Source organism: Euprymna scolopes, chromosome 11, assembly GCF_053919585.1.
Source record: "Euprymna scolopes isolate OS-2025 chromosome 11, ASM5391958v1, whole genome shotgun sequence".
Taxonomy (NCBI): Eukaryota; Metazoa; Mollusca; class Cephalopoda; order Sepiida; family Sepiolidae; genus Euprymna; species Euprymna scolopes.
Window position 1 is genome coordinate 103,506,616 of NC_136492.1, and position 21,924 is coordinate 103,528,539.

The 21,924-nt window shown below is 33.5% G+C and overlaps 1 protein-coding gene across 4 annotated transcripts in view; it reads right to left on the minus strand.

Annotated features, from left to right (window-relative positions):
• Nucleotides 1–21,924, minus strand: part of LOC145288026 (run domain Beclin-1-interacting and cysteine-rich domain-containing protein-like) — a 202,888-nt gene that overhangs the window by 68,097 nt on the left and 112,867 nt on the right. For all 4 annotated transcript variants that reach the window (XM_080136033.1, XM_080136034.1, XM_080136035.1 and 1 more), the window contains exons 5-8: nt 11,507–11,613; nt 4,162–4,360; nt 2,024–2,653; nt 240–355 (exon numbers count right to left, since the gene is read on the minus strand). In XM_080136033.1, coding sequence (XP_079992159.1) covers nt 240–355; nt 2,024–2,653; nt 4,162–4,360; nt 11,507–11,613 — 1,052 coding nt within the window. The remainder of the gene's footprint in view (nt 1–239; nt 356–2,023; nt 2,654–4,161; nt 4,361–11,506; nt 11,614–21,924) is intronic.

Genomic DNA, 21,924 nt, shown 5'->3' on the forward strand with positions numbered 1-21,924 from the left:
CTCGACAAATACTTGGCGGACCCCAGTAATTAGGCTGGCTTTGGTGTTGTGGGAGATCACAATGGTGATGTTCTTGATGTATAACCAAACGAAGTAGTCCAGCGAGTTCAGGTTGGGGGAGGAGGTGGGTGCCAATGAGACAAGGGTACAAAGTCGTAACACTCCTGAATACAATGGATCCAATAAAATAACATGTAAATGACTTCATAAAATATCTTTTGAGTAAAGCAAGGTCATACCCTGTCCAGATTTGCGCATGTGTGGAAATCTTGAGAGGAGAGGAAGCTCATTAGTGACTGGCCTTGTGCCGGATTTGTTAAATAACTCTTTGAACCATAGGTAGGATATTGATAAGCTGCAAAACAGAACAAAGACAAAAAAAAAGAAAGAAAAATGCGATTCGTTGAGGTGGCATCATAATCAAAATATTCAAAATCATACATACAAAAAACATAAGATCTCGCTCCAGACAAGACATGAAGCAACTTGATGAAAGGAGTTAAAACGGATGAAAGATGATTATTTTATGAACAGGAAATGCCTATTGATCTTAGTCTTGTAAAGATAGGTAGAAGGAAAACAGTCAGCAGGAAAAGAGTTCCACAAATCTGCAGTATGAATTAATGCATATCTTTTTTAATTATACTAGACAAAAACAAAAAAAATCATACTTTGCTATTAATTCATATAGAATAACATCACAAGCACTGAAATTAATAAAAATAAATAAGAAACAAAAGGTTTCAAACTAGAAAGTTGAAAACCGAAAAAAGAAAAACCTATCAACTAGTATAGAAAAGAAGAAAAAAAAAAATTCATTACAGAAATAGAATAAATTGCTACTTGAATTCTCTCTTTCTAGTAGCTGGTAACTCACTAACATTTGAGTGACGATATGTACATTAACATACATATATCAATGCACATTGGCCTTTATTATATAGTGGAGAATTTCAATTTGTTTATTCATAGACCATGTTGGGAAAGGTATGAATCACTTTCTCTCTCATTCAAGCCATGGTGTTACGCAATAGGAACTGTGCTTGAATGGAAAAGTTCAGAGGTCAAAGGATTAGAGAATGACACCAGACGAAAGTTGCAAGCCAATGCGAGAGGAAAAAAAAAAAAAAAAAAGGACGAAGAAAAAGTAAGATAGCTGAAGAACTGAAAGAATGGATTAGGGAAAAAAGCCTGGATGGAGAAAAAAAGGATGGAGGAGGAGAAAAGGATGTAGAAGAAGGAAGCGAAGAAAAGGACAGAGGAGGAAAAAAAGGGTGGAAAAGGAGGAGGATAAAAGGATGGAGGAGAGGGAGGAGGATAAAAGGATGGAGGAGAGGGAGGAGGATAAAAGGATGGAGGAGAGGGAGGAGGAGAAAAAGATGGAGGAGAGGGAGGAGGAGAAAAAGATGAAGGAGGAGGAGAAAAGGATGGAGAGGAGGAGAAAAGGATGGAGAGGAGGAGAAAAGGATGGAGAGGAGGAGAAAAGGATGGAGAGGAGGAGAAAAGGATGGAGAGGAGGAGAAAAGGATGGAGAGGAGGAGAAAAGGATGGAGAGGGGAAGAAAAGGATGGAGAGGGGAAGAAAAGGATGGAGAGGGGAAGAAAAGGATGGAGAGGGGAAGAAAAGGATGGAGAGGGGAAGAAAAGGATGGAGAGGAGGCAAAATAGATGACATGATAGAATACTAGGTACGGTTTTGAAATTAATCAATTTTAGATAAAATTATATACAAAATCAAACTCAAGAGAAATTTATTTCTCTGTATCATATAATAATTATCCATATGAAATCAACTAGTTCTGTATTGTGGGTGTTATAGAACAAAGAGATAGAGGAGAAGTGGACAAAGAAAAGGGTGAGACAATTCAGCATAAATAATTTCGAGGATGTCAATAGTGCATTTATATACTTAACTCGGACCTGAGATTTGGAAGAATCCACTGGCAATCATAGATTTCTTTCAAATAGTTAACAGAATTTTTCAGTTATTTTAAACTAGGTAGCCAAAAAAGAAATAATCATACCTGCTTTTCCTTGAGCTGTTTTATCATCAGTTGAAAAACTATTGGATTTGGTTGCATAGCGTCCCCTGCTGGGCATTGTATTACTGTCTTTAACAAATGGAATGTCTGATCTACATCGTTTGTGAGTAGGTTTTGGTGATTTACTTTTGGCAGGTTCAGTTTTCTCAGTCACATGCAATGAAATTTGTTCGGAATTAAGGGTGGAAGAGGGCGGATTTGTGGCAACAGCAGAATGTTTAGTGTTTTGTTTCAGTTGGCTCTCCTCTTCATGTGTCGAAGAAGTTAGGTCACAAGATGACTGCTCATAGAGTGACACAGACTTGGTCAGCAAATGTTTCTTTTCAGTGACCGGTTTAGGATAAATGTACGACATTTTGCCATCAACACAATCTTTGGACTCTGTAGGAGAACCATCCCGTGGTTTTCCCTCAATGCTGGCAAGGTGATTTGTGGAAAGGCTGAGTTCACTGCGATTACCAGTGAATTCAAAGTTCATTAAGGGATCAGAATTAATACTGTCATAGAAGCTAAAACTGCGAGGTGGAGATTCTGCTTTCGAGTCACTTCCAGACCGATCTAGAACTGATCTCATGGCATCTTTCGCTCGGCCTCTAATATCTTCAGAACTTGCTGAAAAGAGAAAATGGAAAACTATATGGAAAAATTTATAAACAATTATTGCAACAATAGTAGAGAATAGATGACAATTTTGGGACAAAAAGTAAAAAGAACAATTCTGAACTGAAAGTTGGCAAGGCATAAAAATTTTGAGAGAGAGCGAGAGAATGAAGAGGACATGGTATTTTTTTAATAGAGAGAGATAACAGGTCATGAAATTTTTAGACAGAGAAAGGGGAAGAAACATGATAAATTTTGGTCAGAGAGAGAAAGCAGGATAGGGAAGAGAAGAAAAGGATAAAAGAAAAGGATAAAAGAAAAGGATAGAGGAATCTAAACAAAGGAGACCAATATCTCTTCAACCTGTGATTATAGCTGTCTTTTTGGAAATACATATATATTTATATACAATTATATAAACATTAGAAACAGTCTACATGAATGCAAAAACACTGTTTGGTTCACATAGACGATTCATAATGTTTATATAATTTTATTAAAGAAAAAATATTGGTTTTCAGTTCATGTTATCAATATATTTGAACTAATATATAAGGGAATCAAAAAAGTGTATAAGCATTCTTTAAATGGAGACTTTTCGATATAATAAAAAGCTTGAAATGCAAGTTGAGCTTATATGATAGAGAAAAAGCTATTGATAATAGAAAAATATATACTGGTGTATATAGATTATGAAATTGATCTGAAATGTTTCAAATTGATCAATAAATCTATGGGCATTAGTAGAAAAAAATTCTATTATCAATAACTTTTCCTTTTGTATATATTGTTACTGCTGGCTTAGTATGATTAAACTGGAATAATGTTCAACAAGAGTTTCTATAATTGAAGTCTGATTTCTATAAATAAATACTTGTAGTATATGTATTAATACGATAGCGTGTGTTATTTTGTTGCGTTTACATCTTTTTCTTCCAAGTGACTATCATTTAATTGTTATGACCTATTTCTTGTAATAAATAATTTTACCAAGAATTCTTCATAAGTTTTGGTTATAGCTAATGACACTAGTCATCTACTTTTTTATAATTTTACTAAGAATTCTTCATAAGTTTTGGTTTTGATTATAGATGAAGGAACTGAAGTTATATATATATATATATATATATATATATATATATATTTCTTCATAAGTTTTGGTTTCAGTTTCGATTTAAGCTGATGCATCCAAATCATACGGATATATTTTTTTAAATTTTGAAATGACAACTTTATAATATATAGGAATCAATAGAAAATTGACTATAATAATATATACAAAATCTGCATGAATTAAAATATCATATTTAAGCGTACTTTATGACCAGGCTATGCCGGGCATCCTTACTAGCTTAGATGAATACTTTTGCAGTTAACAAAAGAGCTACAGTAATATTAGGGCATCTCCATTTATGCTAAACATCCACAAAATGCCAACATCAATATACTACATATGAATGAGTCTGCTGTGGAATTCCACAGGTTCCGCTAGTATTGTATGAATATAACTAATTACTTACGGGTAGGAATGGCTTGTGCTTGAGAGTAGCCAAGCAGTGCCCGTACCCTTTTAGGGGAGGCATAGGGTGGTGTCTTCTCCTTTGTCTTCTCAATTTCAGTGTACATACCACCAGGCGTATGGTTTCGGATTGGGAGAGGAGCACTGTGGGTGGTCGGTTCAGATGGTTTATTTTCATGGAGTTTGCTTTTTAAGCTCAACTGAAAGAAACACAAAATAGTGAACAAGACAAAAATAAGCAGTTCTCATCAAAATGAAACAATTTATAGCAACTTAGTGGTTCTAGAATTTTCTAGAAAAATTCTGATGCTTGTCCAAAATTCCCCTATATTTAAAAAAAAAAGAGGAAAATTTTTATGATGTACGTACCCGTGATTGAAAGAAGATATATTCCCAAAATCATTCTTAAACGATTTTAAGTAATTAACAGGAAATTGTAAGCATTACAAGGCTAATCTCATAAGTTTAAATTATTGAGAGTTATCTGCTCATGCTTTTTCAAGATGGCGACATTAGACAGTTTCCTTTTGCTTACTCATAAAATTTGATTTTCTTACTTGATCAATTCACATAATTTTTGGAATATGACATTCTTCTTCTGTCCATCATACAGATTAATTTTTTTTTGTTTTTTAATAGGGGGAGGGACTCTGGACAAGAACCAAAATTCTTCTTTTTCAAAAGTGATCCTAAAATCTTAAGAATGGCAACAAGTTTTTTTTTTTCCAAACTATAATTTTAACTTATTCATATCTTGACTCGCACTATTCAACATACAATACACTGAAAAGGTACTTATTAGTTGAAATGTTGATTATACGAGCAAATAAATAGCTTGCAACTATTTTAATATTTTTATTTTTTTCTCGTTAATAATATTTATAAACTCTCAAATGTTTTGTTCAATCAAATTCAATTATTTTTACAAGCAAATTCTTTAAGAAATTTTTGAATATATTTTGCGCTGCATTTTGGCCTTCTCTCTGCAAACTAATCTCAACTATTCTACATCTAACAAGAACTCTCATCCACAATTTCAATGTGACTAAACTAACAAAGTCTCCTGTTCTGCACACATCTCATACTGTCCAAATTTAATTTCCTTCTGAGCTCATCAGATCTAAACATGTCTTTGAGACTCCTATTACACAGCCATCATATCATTTTCATATCATTTCGCTCAATGAAACAATTTTTACTGGCCAGGTCTCACTTCCATACTTCACCACACTGCATACACATACCTGATAGACTCTTCTACTGGTCAACAATGGTAACCCTCTGCTGGTTAGTAATAACAGAAGTTCCCTGAACTTACTCCACCCACTCCAAATTCTTGCAATCACCAGCACCTGTTCCACCCTGTTTCAATGGTATCACCAAGGTAACCAAACTATTTGACAACCTCAATTTGTCACACAACATTACCACCAACGGCAGCATCATAATCATCATATTTTGTTTTAAATACGAACACATACATGACTGCTTTTAGAAAATGACTTTAAAGCTAATGTATCTCTTTATCTATACCTCCATTTTTCAAATCCATCCTTATTACTTACTCCCATGTTTTGCTTGGCTTTCTGTTGCTAACTGGTCTTAACTACTCTGTATCTACTAATCCAAGAACTCTCATCCATTCTTTCAACATGACCATACCTCTGAAGTTATCAGATCTAAGTCAGTCTTTGAGACTCATAATATATCCATCGTGTCATTCTTATATCATTTCTGTTCATGCAACACAATTTCAACCTTGATTAGTCAGATTTCACTTTCATACTAGTGTTGGGACGATTAACTGGAATTGGGAATCAAAAAAAATCGGAACTTTTAGAGGTATCATTATTGGAAAAAATTTGTGCCTATTTTCCTATGCCAGAAACGATTTCTTTAATCATCGATTTTTATTTGATTTTCATTTAAGAAAAATCTTCCACTGCTGTAATAATAAAAGAATATTTATTGATTTTAAACAACCAGTAAAGATAAAATCTATAGATCATCCCCTCACAAGTGTTTTTATGTTTGAAAAAATATATGCACATTTAATATGTGTTTGTACAGTAATTGAGACAAAATAACCATTTTATGGTTAAATTCTAGATATTTATAAACAATCGGAATCTGTAATTGTATTGGAATCAGGAATTTAGTACAGAATCGATAATCGTATTAGAATCGTCCCATCACTATTCAATACATCATCACGCCTGATAGACTCAACTCTTGACCGACATTGTTAACATTCTGCTAATTAGTAATGGCAGAATTTCCTTGACCTTCAGCCATTACTAACTTGACTAATTTAAATGAATAAATTTTCAAACAAAAAGTTACACAATTTTTTTTATTAAGGTTAAGTTAGGCCTTGAATTTCTGTTTAGTATGGAGGCATAGAAATACAAGGGTTAGTGTTCTGATAGACTTTTAGTTCACTGGCAGAGAGTATAAAGGCATTAGCACCCACTTTCATTAGTAATGCAGGCATCTTACATCTGCATGTTTCTTGATGAATTAGTGTCATTGGTGTGAGTTATTGCAATGTTATGCAACTACATTATGACTATTCTTTAACACAGACATTGATGGAATAAACCAGCTATTGTGGAGCCAGTGTCATTTTCATTTATCTAATATCTTAAACTGCTTTAGATGGGTGAATGAGTAAATGAGATGAGAGATTGAGAGAAAAAGAAAAGCATGTGTAGTAGTAGTAGTAGTAGTAGTAGTAGTAGTAGCATTCTATTAAGAGGAGAATAGAAAGTAAACCCTGTGTTTACTTTTGGCAACCACTTAACTCTAACTTCCCTTATATTGCCCTTTAGTCCTCATATTTCATGAACGATGTTTCTGACAAAGAGGGAAGAATTGCTATTTTATGGATTGGAATCTATCCATTGAACACTCATCATTGGCTAGTTTTTGATCTTGAAATAGTATTTTTTAACTCCTTACATCAAGTGGCTTTATACGTTGTCTGGAGCAATTTCCATAATAAAATGTTGTAAAGAAAAAAAAAGAAGCTAAGACTGAAGGAGCAGCAGAATAAAGAGGATCACATAAATGTGATAAATAACACAAAATAGTAAAATTACAGAACATTATAAAAATTATAGGGAGCAAAAGTAGACGGGGTTCTCATTCATTACCAAACAGTTTAAAAACAGATTTTTTTTTTTTTTTTAAATTTATTACATAAAGAGCTTGACAATTTATAATATTTAAACTAATAATATTGTTAGATTGCATAATAAATGTTATAGATGATGAGAAGAAGGGCAAATGAGAAGTGATAGGAGGAGGAGAATAGAGAGTGGTCACAATAACAACATAAAAGCAAGTAAAAGGATGATGTAAATAAAGAAAAAAATGAAAAAAAGAAACTGTAGGAGAAAGAGTGAAGGAAATAAAAATGAAAAGAAAAACTTGAAAATTACAAAACATTACAAAAGCAATAGTATATAGTCGAGGAGTTCTTCATTCATTACTGAACAATAAGTTGGTTATTTAATACATTAGTTCTAATCAAATTAATTTAGGAAATAAATAGAATTTAACATTTTCAATGTGAAATTTGCAAAGTTTAAAAACTAATTATTTTATTTATTTTTTTATTACATTTTCACCCCAAACAAGACACATTGCCACTTTGGTGTAGGGGGCTACTATCAGGGACATAAACTACTGGAATACTAAGTAGGGAGTTGGGCAGTAAGATGTCGGTTCATGTTACACTTGAACTTCTGCATGTCATTACAGTTGAGGAAGCAAAGAACCGGAATGGAATCACAAAGTCTAGCGGTTCTGGGGAAGAAACTACTGGGGTAGAAAGCTTTCCTACATCTAGAGATCTCCACTGTGTAGTGGTGGGATTTAGCTGCTTGTCGGGTTTGTCGAAGGTATTTACGTCGTGGGGGCACAAGTGCTTGCAGTTCGTCAGAGCATTCATCATTAATATACTTATAGAACAAGCAGAGAGATGCAACATTTCATTGGTGGGACAGAGGCTGCAGCTTAGATAACAGTTCAGGGCCTATCAGGTTGGCCACTTTCTTTTGAACCTTGTCTAGGAGTGAGAGACTAGTGGCAGATGCACCAGCCCAAATATGACAACAATACTCCATACATGGGCGAATGGTGGCCTTATAGAGGTATAGGATACTTTCGGGTATTAGTAGCTTTCTAGCACGGTAGAGAGACACTACCTTCTTCGCAGCGGTCCTGGCAATGCTCTCAATGTAATTGTTCCAACTCATGTTTTCTGTGAACGTTAGGCCGAGGAGTTTAAAAGAAGTACTTTCAGATAATGAATCTTTGGCCATTGTTATTGGTGGTAGAGAAAGTTTCTTGTAATTATTGAAGGAAACAAGTTTAGACTTCGCAGCATTGAATGTGACCATCTATTTTTGTCCCCATTCTACTACAGATTGGAGGTCATCCTCTAGTGTTTCTGCCATTTCCTTAGATACGTGTTCATTTGTTTTCCTGTCGTGCCTGTTATAAAGCGTGGTGTCATCAGCATATATATCCATCTCAGAGGCAATTTTGTCGGGGAGGTAATTTATGAATATTAGGAATATTTTTTATAAATTAATTGGTTCCCCGACAAAAGAGGGGGGGGGTGGACCTGTATATTCACATTCGTTTGTCTGCACTTTTCTCAATAACTACAGCTTGGAATTTTTAAAAATTTTGCTCAAACATTAAACATGATATGAGTAAAAAAGTAACAGAACAGATTTTCCGGAAATACTCCAGTTGCCCCTCTAGATTAAAATGGCTAAAATTGACACTTTTGTACTTATTAAAAAAAAAATGATGCTTTGGATTTTTATAAAACTTTTTGAAAAGTTGTAATTAACTGATTTCTATATAATTTTGTTTGTCTATACTTCGCAATAACTCTTGGGTGTGCCCCAGGGGCTCTTTATGGCTAATAAAAACACTTCATTTTTGGGACTATTTTACCATATTTGTCCAAAATTTTCTGTGTATGTCTATTTAGCAGTTTTGCATGGTGCTGAACTCAAATTTAAATATGTTAAAGCCTAGGGGAATTTTGAGGACTAAATAGGAGGGGGGCAAATAATGGACTTAGTCATTTCTTTTTTTGCATGGTGCAGAACTCAAATTTACATATGTTAAGGCTTAAAACTGCAACTTTTGTTCATTTTCACCAGGATTTGACGTCGCCTGGGGACTTTTGGGGCTAAATGGGAGTGGGGGGTGCTGTACTTAATAATTTTTTTATGCCTTATTCACTGTGCACTCACGGGGGACCATGCATGTTTTTTTAAAAAGTTTGAAATTAAAACTCTAACATTATTTTTTGGTTGCATGATAAATGATAAAAGGTGAGAGGAAGAGTTGATAAAAGGTGAGAGGAAGAGTGGATGAGAAGTGATAGGACAGGGCTCTATCGACAAATTTATCTTTAGTTGACCTTTGACAACTAAATATTTTCGTTTACTAGCCAAATAGAAAAGTTACTAGCCAAACCCACATGATTTTTAGAATATGACATCTTCGTTCTGTGACGAGCATGTACATCATAAATATTTTTCTGTATATATATATATATATTTTTTTTTTTAATAAGTGTAATTCTAAATATGCAACACATTTTATGTTGATACTTGAAGCTATAAACATTCTATTTTCTTCAGATGTTTTTTTTTTTAAACAGCCTTCATAAAAAAAGTGTATATTCTATTAAACTTTTATTGTTTAAATAATTTAACTTTGTTCGTTTTATTAAAAAAAAAAAAAAAAAATATATATATATTTCACTCCATAATGAGCTTTGGAAGATTGTCAGTGAAAGAAATGCAATCGCCAAAAGATAAGCATTTCATTATATCTAGTCACCACTTCGAAAAATCACTCACAAATGTGACTGTTTCACTCCCAATTTAAAGCCCTGTAGGAGGGGAATAGTTGCAGAAGCAGTTTAAAAAAGGCAAATAATTTGATAAAAAATGTAAATTAAGAATTAAAAAGATAATAGTAGTAGTAGTAGTAGTAGTTTAAAAGAAGAAGAGGGTGACAAAATAAAGATGAATAGGAAAACTTGCAAATGGCAGAACATTATAAAAATGGGAATTTTAGGTTCATGGCTGAGATCAGGAATATACCGAGGTCCCAACTCATTACTGTGAAATACTCAGTAGGTTTTCTAATAATGACTGAAATTTTGCCCGTGATGGCCATATATTTGTGTTAACACGGTGTCTTCATATCAGTATACATAAGAACTAAAACCTATCCATTTGTATACAAATAAGTAAATATAACAATATCAAATTCTTTGACATGACGCGTGTGCACAAAAATTATTACTTTCTCTTTTTGGTCTCGGAACATAAAAGGACCATAATACTTGACTTTTGCTGTTAAACCTTAATTCAAGTTAAAAATTACTTCCCATTCTATTTGTTACTCATTAATAATAGATTAAAAAAGGTTGGCATGCCTATTTATTCAAAACTAATTACTAATCACAAAACTGTTAGATAAACATTTCTAATCAAAAATCAAGGCAATTGTCAAATCATGGTTCTTTTCTTGCTGCTAGACAAAAAAAAATTTGTAATCTTTGTAAAATCAATTTTTGACATTTATGTGCAGCATGTAAAAAAATACAAAAGAAAACAAAAAAAAAACGTTATTAACAAACAAAACTGACAACAAACAGAAGTAGGAGTGAATTCTCGCAGCTGGAGATTTCGAAATACACTTCCTTCCTGGCTTGTCCAATCAGAAGCCAGTTCTCAGTCACATGATTGGGGTGTATAAAATGTTTAACTGGCAACAGACTTTCTTCCTGGCTCCAGCTGACAGTGCACCCCTCTGTTGGAGCGCGACCTCGCTCAGGCCATTTGGCCCCGGGCTAGTATGAATACAAACATGACTATTTCCACATGCGATATACAAACATTTTTTTCTCATGCTACAGAACTGCCCCCATCTATACATGGACGCCCACTTTTACTACCATCTTCAACACGTATTCACTGAACACTTTTCTCTTTCTTTCTCATTAAACTTTTCATGTCTAATCTACGTCTCCACATCAGAAACTCTTTTCACAATGACTATAGATACAAGTGTGCATGAACACTTTTCTCTTTCAACAAGACTAATATTTAATCTACGTTTCCACACAGGAACGCTTTCAATGATTAACCCGTTTTTCTATACAACCCATTTCTCTTAAATTCTTATGAAGATAACCAATAAATTTGATCTGAAATGCTAGAAAGAGACTTCTATTCTTGTCTTCATTTTATAACTAAAATTATCAGTAGAGAATTTCGGATCTATTTTAAAAAGATACTTACCAGAACGGGATTAATTTCTGCCAATAAAGTGACTTTGTTTCTCTCTATGGAATAGAGACAAATAAGAAGAGCTTGGACGTATTTCGGGTTACAAAGGAAAGCATCATCTAGAAAACAAGAAAACACATTCAAAGTTATTTTCAGCAAAAAAAAAATTATTTTGGTAGAAAGGTTTATAATTCAGTTTCTTAATGTTATGGGGTAAGCTGATATACCTATTTCAGTAATAATGGACTTACCCAGAGACTATAAATATAAGTACATCTAACACGTTATTGAGTAGTGATTCATAGCAGTTATGGACCCAGAATCATGACATGTACTTCTGTAACATACTTTTGCTAATACACTTTTTGTTAACTATACCCACGTTTTGTCTTTATTATTACTGTCCTGTCAGGCTACAATATTTAATATGTTCAAATATTTATTCATGCAGTAAATTTATGTAAAGTACATGAATGGTTTGTAGATTTGTTTTGTAGACTTATATTTTTCAAATAAATAAGCTGCAAATGATAAAGTCTATTTGATCCATAAATGGGTCCCTGTCATATACTACCATTCTGAATCAAAGTGAGCCTGGAAGAAATGCCCCCCCCCATCTCCAAAGCTCTCAAATTGAGGCCTCAATGCTGGATGCAGTTTTGTATAATACCCAGGATGTTCAGAGTTATAGTAGTTTATAGGGTTGGAAAATAAGGTAGGTAAAAAAAAAAAAAAAAAAATTAAAAGGGCTGAGAAAGGTGAATTTCAAAGTGTGAGGTTGGTTGGATCAATCATCTTACACAAAAAGTTTTTAATAGTAGTTTAGTATTTTGCCTAGAACCTATATGCTTTAACATTTTTTATCAAGGGATAACATTGTTCAAATTATAGATAAATGACTGACAACCAGGACAGTAGAATAGGAGCAAGAGTCAAGGAGTTGGAGTAGCAAACATGTTGCTTTATTAGTCAATGAAAACTGATTAAAAAAAAACTACAACAAAAGTGATACATGATGACAAATTGACAAAATGAATCAAAATGCGTGTCTTTTGATTGTCTTTAAATGAATAATAAAATTAATTTAAATTTTTAGATTCATAAAAAGATTGAAATTATTTTTAGAAAAATGGGATTTCTTAAGAACTTTTATATTTCAGGAGTAAAAATAAGGAGTGGAGAGTTTTGATTACAGACTTCATAGTCCTGTTGATGATTTTCAATTTAAAATTTATAAATATGTGTCAACTATTGAATAAAAGTATTAGATTTTTTTGTGTGCTATATACATACAAGTCTTTTTACCCACCTCCTATTACTGCTGTGGCAATCTCAGAGCATTGTTGCTAATTTTTTTTTTTTTTTTTTACACAGTGATCACCACTTATCAAGGCCCGGAAGCCACTCAGGGATAAGGGTTATTGCAAGTACATTACGTTAGTGTGGAGATTTGATGAAGTGTTTACTTAGGGGGGGCGGTTCATTAGGAATTTGTTAACGTTGGACTTGAACACATCCAAGTTGTAGTCCGGTGGGAAGCAGGCAGACAGAACAGAGTTCCACAGGCGTGCAGTTCTAAGAAAGAAGCTTTGTTCATGGAATCTGCGTTTTGATTTAGGCACAGATAAAGAGTGGGGGAAAATTTTGACAGTGGATTCAGGTAGACGGGTGTTTTTCGTGAAAGATTGGCGAGGGGGGACCAGAGATTGGAGTTCAGACGAGCACCTGCCATGGAAATAACGATAAAACAAGCATAGGCTCGCAACGTCTCTTCTGTGGGAGAGAGGTTGCAGGGTAGAGAAAAGGGCATCCCCCACTAAGCCACGAAGTCTAATACAATCTTTACAACATTTCTTGTAAAAATATTTGCAACATTTTGTGAATTTATTATTACTAGTGATTTGCATTAAATACTGACATTTAACACTCCCAATACTATTATGTTGGTATTATTCATTTTTAGTCTAGTGTTGCCCCTATTACTGTATTGCATTATGTATTAGATATACCTGTCTAGCATTACTCAGAATTTTTTCTTTCATGTTGAATTTTTTTAGCAATGTATACTTTTATAACCAAATTATTTTTTTAATAAGATTTTACAAGTTTAATTTAATAAAAATAATGTTTGGCTATTAAATTATTAATTAAATAAAATTGTTATAAAAGAATTTTTATTATAGTAATTTTGTCTTAATCATGATTTATAAAATTGGAGAAAAATAACTATAAATTTTTTAATACATAGAAATTTGCTTAAAATTTAAAAAACAGAAATAACTTTCTATTTGACAGTTACAAATTCCATCAAGCAAAATGTCTTTCAGTTTAGTTTGTTTATAAAAAAAAACTTACTCTAGTTAGGAATATTGTTACAATGGCAAAAATTTTAAACAATGAAATAATCTAAAGGGGGTAAATCTTTGTAGCTTCAATTATGACTATGGGAGAAATCTGAGCAGTTTTAAAAATTTCAAAACAGATTTTCTTTTAGTTGTTCCTACTTGATTAATATTCGTCAATAGACCCCCAGTCAAATTTGTCACTTGTGGAAAGACCTGGAATCACTTTTTTTTTTTTTAATGCTATAAATGAAAGACGGGAGGAATTAGGATTAGAAACTTCAATCTCATAATAGTGTCAAACGAAGCTGGATCACCAACGTAATAGAAAATGCAATGAAAACATGGAGACTGGAATTGACAGCTGATGGACAACACATAACAGAAATTAACATACAAAGAGGTATCTTTCAAGGAGACTCACTATCACCACTACTGTTCATCATAGCCATGATGCCCTTGAACAGAATTCTGAGAAAGTGCCAAGCCGGATACAAGTTCTCCAATACAAAGGAAAAAATGAACCACCTGATGTACATGGACGATCTGAAACTTTTTGCAAGGACCGAAAAGGAGCTAGAGACACTAATCAACACTACCAGAATCTTCAGTCAAGATATCTAAATGGAATTTGGAATGGAAAAGTGCGCACAACTAGTTATAAGAAAGGGAAAACTGGAAACGACAGAAGGCATGGAACTACCAAACCAAACAGAAATGAGGGCACTAGGGGAACAAGACGACTATAAATACTTGGGAATTCTGGAAGCGGACACCATCAGAGCAACAGAAATGAAAGAGAAAATTGGAAAGGAATACCTCAGGAGAACAAGAAAACTCCTGGAAACGAAATTATATAGCAAAAACCTAATAATAGGTATAAATACATTTGCAGTATCACTAGTAAGATACTCTGGACCGTTTATAGGGTGGACAAAAGAACTGAGACAACTCGACCAGAAAACCAGGAAACTCATGACCATGCATAATGCACTACACCCAAAGGACGATACTGACAGACTCTACGTGAAAAGGAAAGACGGCGAGAGAGGACTGATCTGTATAGAAGATTGTGTGAAGGACACGAAAAAAGAACTAGAAAAATACATAATGCAAAACACTGAAAGGATAATTATGGCAGCAAGAGACACTGAAAAAACCAACAAAACAGAAAACAGACAAATGACAAAACGAGAAAAGAGAAATGGGAAGAGAAACAACTCCACGGAAGATTCATAAGAATGACAAAAGATAAGAATAACGAAAACACCTGGACATGGATGCGAAAAGGACATATAAACCGAGAAACAGAATCTCTAATAACTGCAGCACAAGATAACTCGATAAGAACCAACCATATCAAAGCAAGGATCGATAAAACACAAGAAAACAGCAAATGCAGACTATGTGGACAGAGAGAGGAAACGATAAACCATACAGTAAGTGAATGCAGCAAACTGGCCCAAAAGGAATACAAAAACAGGCATGACCAAGTGGGGAGGGCGGTGCACTGGGAATTATGCAAACGACTGCATTTTGAGTGTACAGACAAATGGTACAAGCATAAACCCGCAACAGCACTTGAAAACGAGAATCACAAAATCCTATGGGACATGGACATACAGACAGACAAACCCATCCAAGCAAGAAGACCAGATGTCGTAATGATTAACAAGAAAAATCCTGTCAAATCGTAGACTTTGCTGTCCCAGCTGACCACAGGGTGAATATGAAAGAAAAGGAGAAACAAAGCAAATACACAGAGCTAGCCAGAGAGTTAAAAGGGATTTGGATGATGAAGAAAATCAAAATAGTACCGATAATAGTAGGAGCACTAGGAACAATTCCGAAAAACTTCGAAAAAAGAATGGCAGAAATTGGAATCAGGAATAACTGCAAAAATACAATGCCTAACGATAATGAAAACGGCTGAAATATTAAGGAAAACCCTAGAATGTGGGGAATAACACAAAACAATATAACAAAGAAGCGTTACAGGGAATGAAGAATGCCGAAGCTGCATATCTACAAGTTCTACACCACCATCATGCATCCCCCCCATTGTCTCATCACCGTTCCTCTCCTCCAATAGAAAAATGATACCAAAGAGCCGAGAAGGGTCAAGGAGGATGGAAAGACCGAGGAGAGAGGGCTGGCCAAACCTCTGCTGGACAAAGGGAACTGGGATCGTGGGGAGGCTTAGTGCCACTCAAATTCCAGTATAAACCAATGGCCACTACCAGCGAGAAATCAATGGTATGAGGCTGTTGCGATGACGCAAACTTATCTGCAAATGCTATCGAAGGAGGTGAAGAGAGCTGGACGTCTGGGGAGACTTGTTGTCACTCGGCTTCCAGAGAACACCACAGGTTTCCAAACCGATCGTTTGTTGACCATGTGAGCCAATAATAATAATAATAATAATAAATTGGCTTGGGAGAGCTATTATTAAGATTCAAATTTCATGCATTTACTGGATTTGAGCCTCAATCTCAAATTTCGATAAAAAATGCAATGTTAGTTACAAAGTACACACATATACCACAATGTTTCCTAAGCTTGGCTTAAGATAGTATAAGATCAAATAGAAAAGAGCGATAGAGCCTCTTACCCCCATAAAGGGAGGGAAGTAAAAAGGTACTAGAGATTCTGGTTGAACCATATTGTCTTAAGAGAGCAGGCACGTTTTAAATAGATTTTAATTGCAAGCAATGGTGTTGTCCAGTGACTGTCTAAGCCTCATGACCAACCAAGAAAAGGTTAATGGAATGTTCCTAGGAGTCCATTCTGATAAATGGGAAATCATGAAGAGGATGAATAAAATGGCCTTGTGAATTTCTTACATGGAAAGACACTACATGGTTAAAAATTTAAACAAACAAAAAACAGTATTTATAAATCAAACTGACTAGCACCACTAATGAGAAACAATTTAACCTTCAAAAAAAAAAAAAAAATACTCCAATATTTATATGCAGATAATTATTAGATTTAAAAAAAAAACTATTTTTAATTAAAAAATAAAATATATTCATGTATTATTTGGATTATTTCAACTATTGTTTGCATTTTGGTTGTTATTCTCATTATGTTAAATTTGGGAATACATCCACATGTAGTGCAATGGATAAAAGTATTGAGTAAAATCAGTTCTAAATAATCTTTTGGAGGTTGCAAGTTCGAGCCTCACTATAGGTGATACTAACTAAAAATACATTTTTTTACTTGGTCTTGTTTGACAGAATGAAAACAATTTACTCCCATTGATTAAATAAAAGGTTAGATTCCAGAGTTCAGCAAAATGCATTTAAAGAAGGTTGGGGGTTGACTGAAATGTTGCACGAATCCAAGATGAGGATAGTAGTTAAAAAAAATCCCAATTATACAAATTATCAATACTCTTCTAAAAAATTCTCAAACAAAATAGACTTCTGAATATTTCCATGATGTATGTACCTGTGATGAACAGAAAAGATCATATTCCAAAACTAAAATAACTTGCTCAAGTAGTTTTATTTTTTATAAAGGAAATCATTTTTAAGCGAATTTGAGTTTTTCCAATGTCTCCATTTTAAAAATGGCGTTCTAAAATCTTACAAGTTTGAATTATTTAAAGTTATTTCCCTTGTTTTCAAGATGATCGCATTACGATATCATTCATTTATTTGGTCACAAAATTAGATTTCCTTATTTAAAAATAAAACTACTTGATCAATTTACATGATTTTTAGTGTACAACATTTTCTTTCCATCATGGGTAAATACATCATACAAATTTTTTTTGATTTTGGTTTTAAATATTGTCACATGATCGCCACGTTAGATTGTGTTTTAGAGAGAAAACATTTTAAATTTCATTTTTTTGCTGACAGAAGATATATCTTGCTTTTTTTTTGTTTTAAATCATCTCCAGAGCAAGAGAACTCTCAGAGAAAGAGAGGCAGAACCTGTAACAATGGAAAGAGAGGGCATAGGGAGAAAGAGAGGATGAGAGAATTGATTAAAACGCTTTACAGGTCTCAACATTCCTTCCACCTCGTAAGGATGAGTCATCCATTTAATAAGGTGCACTGCCTGACCCTTTTGGTTCCAGGATGCTTACCACCAAAGAATGGAAAAAAAAAAAAAAAAAAAAAAAAAAAGGCAAGCAAAATACGGATGAAAAAGGAGAAAAGATAAAAAGGAGGAAGAAAGAAAAATACATTTTTTTATACACTTTTCAGCAAGCAGTCATGGCGATCAGATGATGAAACCCTGTTCCGGGTAGAAAACAAAAATGAAGCTAAGCATAAGTGGGTACAGAATACCCACCGATGAAAAACTAAATTAAGCAAACTCGTTTACAATGGACAAAGGATATTAATGAAATAACCCAAAGCAAAAACATGACCCACAAAATTTATAAGTCAACATTTAAATTGATCTCTGTAAAGATCATGTTGTAGGAAATACTGCTTTCATCGAAAGACATTTCACTGGTGAATTTGAGAAGTGAAATTTGTCAATGAGAGCTGAAGGTTGAGTGAAAGATCGAATTTGTTGATAAAAGTGGCTGTGGATCGAGCAACTAATGAAATAAGGGTGATAATATTCCCGAGAGTCGTGGATGTGTTTTTGAACATGATGAAGCCAGGCTAACTAATATGCCCAGGACAAAAAAACTAAAATAACGAAATCTGTTAAAGAAATCCCACATAAAAAAAGAATGGACTGTAAGTCTTCTCTCTCACTCTCTCGTGCGATAAAATTATGTTTCGTTTTGTTTTGCCCTTTTGTTGCCTATTAATATATTTTCCGCTTGGCATTTTTGGACATTATCGTAAGAGACCCCCCCCCCCATCTTTAGAATCATCGTTTTTTTTTGTCTAATCTCACCTTTTTTCTTTCCCCTCCTCCTCTCCTAGTCTATTTTTATAATAAAATTGATTTAAACTTTAATATTCATGTTTGCATTCCATTGTTTCCACTGTGCTGTTCATTCATCCATTCCATATTTTAAGGGTTTTTGAAAGAGCCTCCCCAACCCCTCTTGTTCGGTGAAATATATCGAACCCAGATGACCTTTTCCTTTTTTTCCTGAATTTTTTTATTTTGTATTTTGTTACACGAGCACCTTTGCGTAGTCCCAACGTGGGGTGTGAGAGAATTCTGAACAAGCACCAAAATATTACTGTTTGACTATTATGTCATACTAACAGAGAGACCCCATGTTAGCCTGAATGGAATGATGATCAACGAATGTTTTACACTTTCAATATTTTTATTGTCATCAAAATCAGTGAAATCAAAACTTTTTCAATCAAATCGCCTGCTCTAGTTGGGAACCCAACATGATGCACCAACAGGAAGCTTCATATGCCTCTTTGTATTGACTTAATCTACAAGATATTGTAGTCTACATGGCACTGTAAAGAACCTATTGATGATTTTATAAAATTATTTTTATATAATGGCTTGAATTAAAGTTTAAAAATGCAAAAGTCAAGTATCATGGTTCACTTGTGCTCTAAACAAACATTCATTTCGAATGTGCCCCTGTTTTAAAGAAGATACTGCTGCCAGACGCTTCTACTTATGAGGTAATAAAATTTCTCAAATGCACTTCTTATTTTTGGCTGTATAAAAGTGTTAACTTTGGACAAAATAAGACTGTTTCTTTTTTAATGAAATTTTTTTCAATTATCAAATTTTGATACATAGCTGAGACATTCCGATACAAAACCTGTCTAAGAATACCTCCAAATACAAAATAAATTTGTGTGAAACTTAAAAAAAAAAAAAAAAAAAAAAAAAAAAAAAGAAATCAGCCCAGTTATTTTGAAATGAAAGAGACAAACTTGTACACACAGGCAAAATACCTTTTGTGTATAAGTAGAGATAGAAATTTGCATATATAGGTAATTTAAACATTCTATACTGCAAAAAAAAAAAAAAAAAAAAAAAAAAAAAAAACAAACAAAACTTTTCCAACATTTATGCAGATCAAGAATAACTTGGATTAGAAAAAAAGCTTTAATTGATAAATCAATAAAAAGTCACAGGTGAACATTTTGTTTTTTTTTAATTTGACTTTTAATCATTTTTTTCTTATTTTTTAAGATCTGTCTACAAAAGTAAGAACTTGTAACAGGTTTTATGTCTTTTTCCTTTAATGAAGAAATCAATCATTACTTTTCCTGTACAATGACAGTTTAAACAAGTTGCTGAAATTTATCAGACAGTAATGAATTTAAAAAAAGAAAAAAAAAAGGAAACATCTGTTACCCACAGCTGGTATAAATAGTCTTAGTTCATTCTATTCAAATATTTTGGTTAGCTATAAAGTTTTTAATAGTTTCTCCCAAATATAATACTAGCAGATTATCCGAATTATCTGAATACCAATTTTAATTAATCTAATAAAATAGAAATTTGGTATGTTTGCCTGAAACTGAAACTATACTATTATTTCTATTACTTATATTGTACTATATATGCTTATTGTACTATATTTCAAAGTTCGGGGGGAGGGGTATATGTTCTGTTGTCATCAGACCATTCTCTCAGGCATTACTTCCTCAGTTGGAAGAAGGGACATCAACAAGAAATTGTGACAATCAGCGGTTCATTAGTAAACTCAATACTTACATCTAAATGAATAACTATATTTAAATCAAAACTGCTCATGGTTATTTCATTTTGTGATACAAAATAGCATATTTGATAATAGTGTGTGTGTGTGTGTATCTGCAAATACTCACAAATAGCTTTAGATATTTCTAATTTGCATATTTATTACTTTAAAGATTTTAATAAATTAATACACTTTAATATACAGTTGTAATGTTGCATTGTTATATCTTATTATATACACACAATAGTTTCATCTATAGTAAAATCTCTAAATGTTGCTGAGATGCTGAAATTATATTACACTTTAATCTTTAAAAAATAAAAAAGAATAAACAAGCCTTGCATACGTTGTCCTCCTCTGGTGCTGCATGTGAGATGACACCACAAAAAATAGTGAAGAAATGATGAATGTGAGAAGTGTGAAGGGCCAACATTGCCTTCACATTTTTGCCAAGTTCCAGAAAAATCTAATGGATGAGGCAAAGTTATGGGGTAAAAAGTGTCATTTTTTGCAATTTGGGGGCATTTGTGACCCCCCCCTTTTCAGCTCCTGAGAATGCTGAATCCCAGAAAAAAAAAAAAAAAATTGGACAAATGGTGCAGTTTCATGCTGTAAGACATGCATATTTGAATTCAGCACCATATATAGACATATCAAGTTTTTGAGTAATATGAAAAAAGAGCTCCAAAAAGGCATGTTTTTTTAGCCCTAAAAGTCCTGGAAGGATGCGAACCAGAATTTTGCCAGGGTCACCCACACTGAATTTATATTAAGAACAATAGCCTCCACATTTTGGCCAAGTTTCAGGAAAATCTAATCAATGGATCAAATGCTAGAGGTCAAAAAGTGTCATTTTTGGCCATTTTTTTTTTTTTTACCTCTTTTGAGCTTGTGGAGATGCCACATCCTAGTTTAAATGGATAACGGCGCAGTTTCAGGCCTTAACACATGCATATTTGAATTGACCATCATGAAAAATCACTATATAGTCAAACATATTAAGTTTTTGTTGAGAAATATGAAAAAAAAAAAAAAAAAAGCCACTGAAATTCCCTGGGGACACAAGTATTTTGCCAGGGTGACCCATACTGGATTCTTGAGCCCCTGGGAATGCAACAGGAATTTTTGCAAAAAAAAATTTTTTTTTTTACTGTGTACATCTATTTAATGAAATACAATTTGTCGCAAAATTAAAAAAAAACTAATGGACGGTTATCTGGCAATCGTCCGGACTAACGGACGCCACTGAAAACATAGGCCCCTCTCCGATAAATTGGGAGACCAAAAAATAAATAATTGATTTAGTCTATTATTCTATTATCTTTTAATGGAGGAGGGTGTACTGTAGTATCGCTTCTATTGTCATAATACAGTCCTTCCAGGAATTACCACCTTTTTTAAGGAGGTGACAGTAATCCTACCAGACATTAAATCCACCTTTCAGGAGGTAATGTAGTATCGGTTCTGTTGTAATG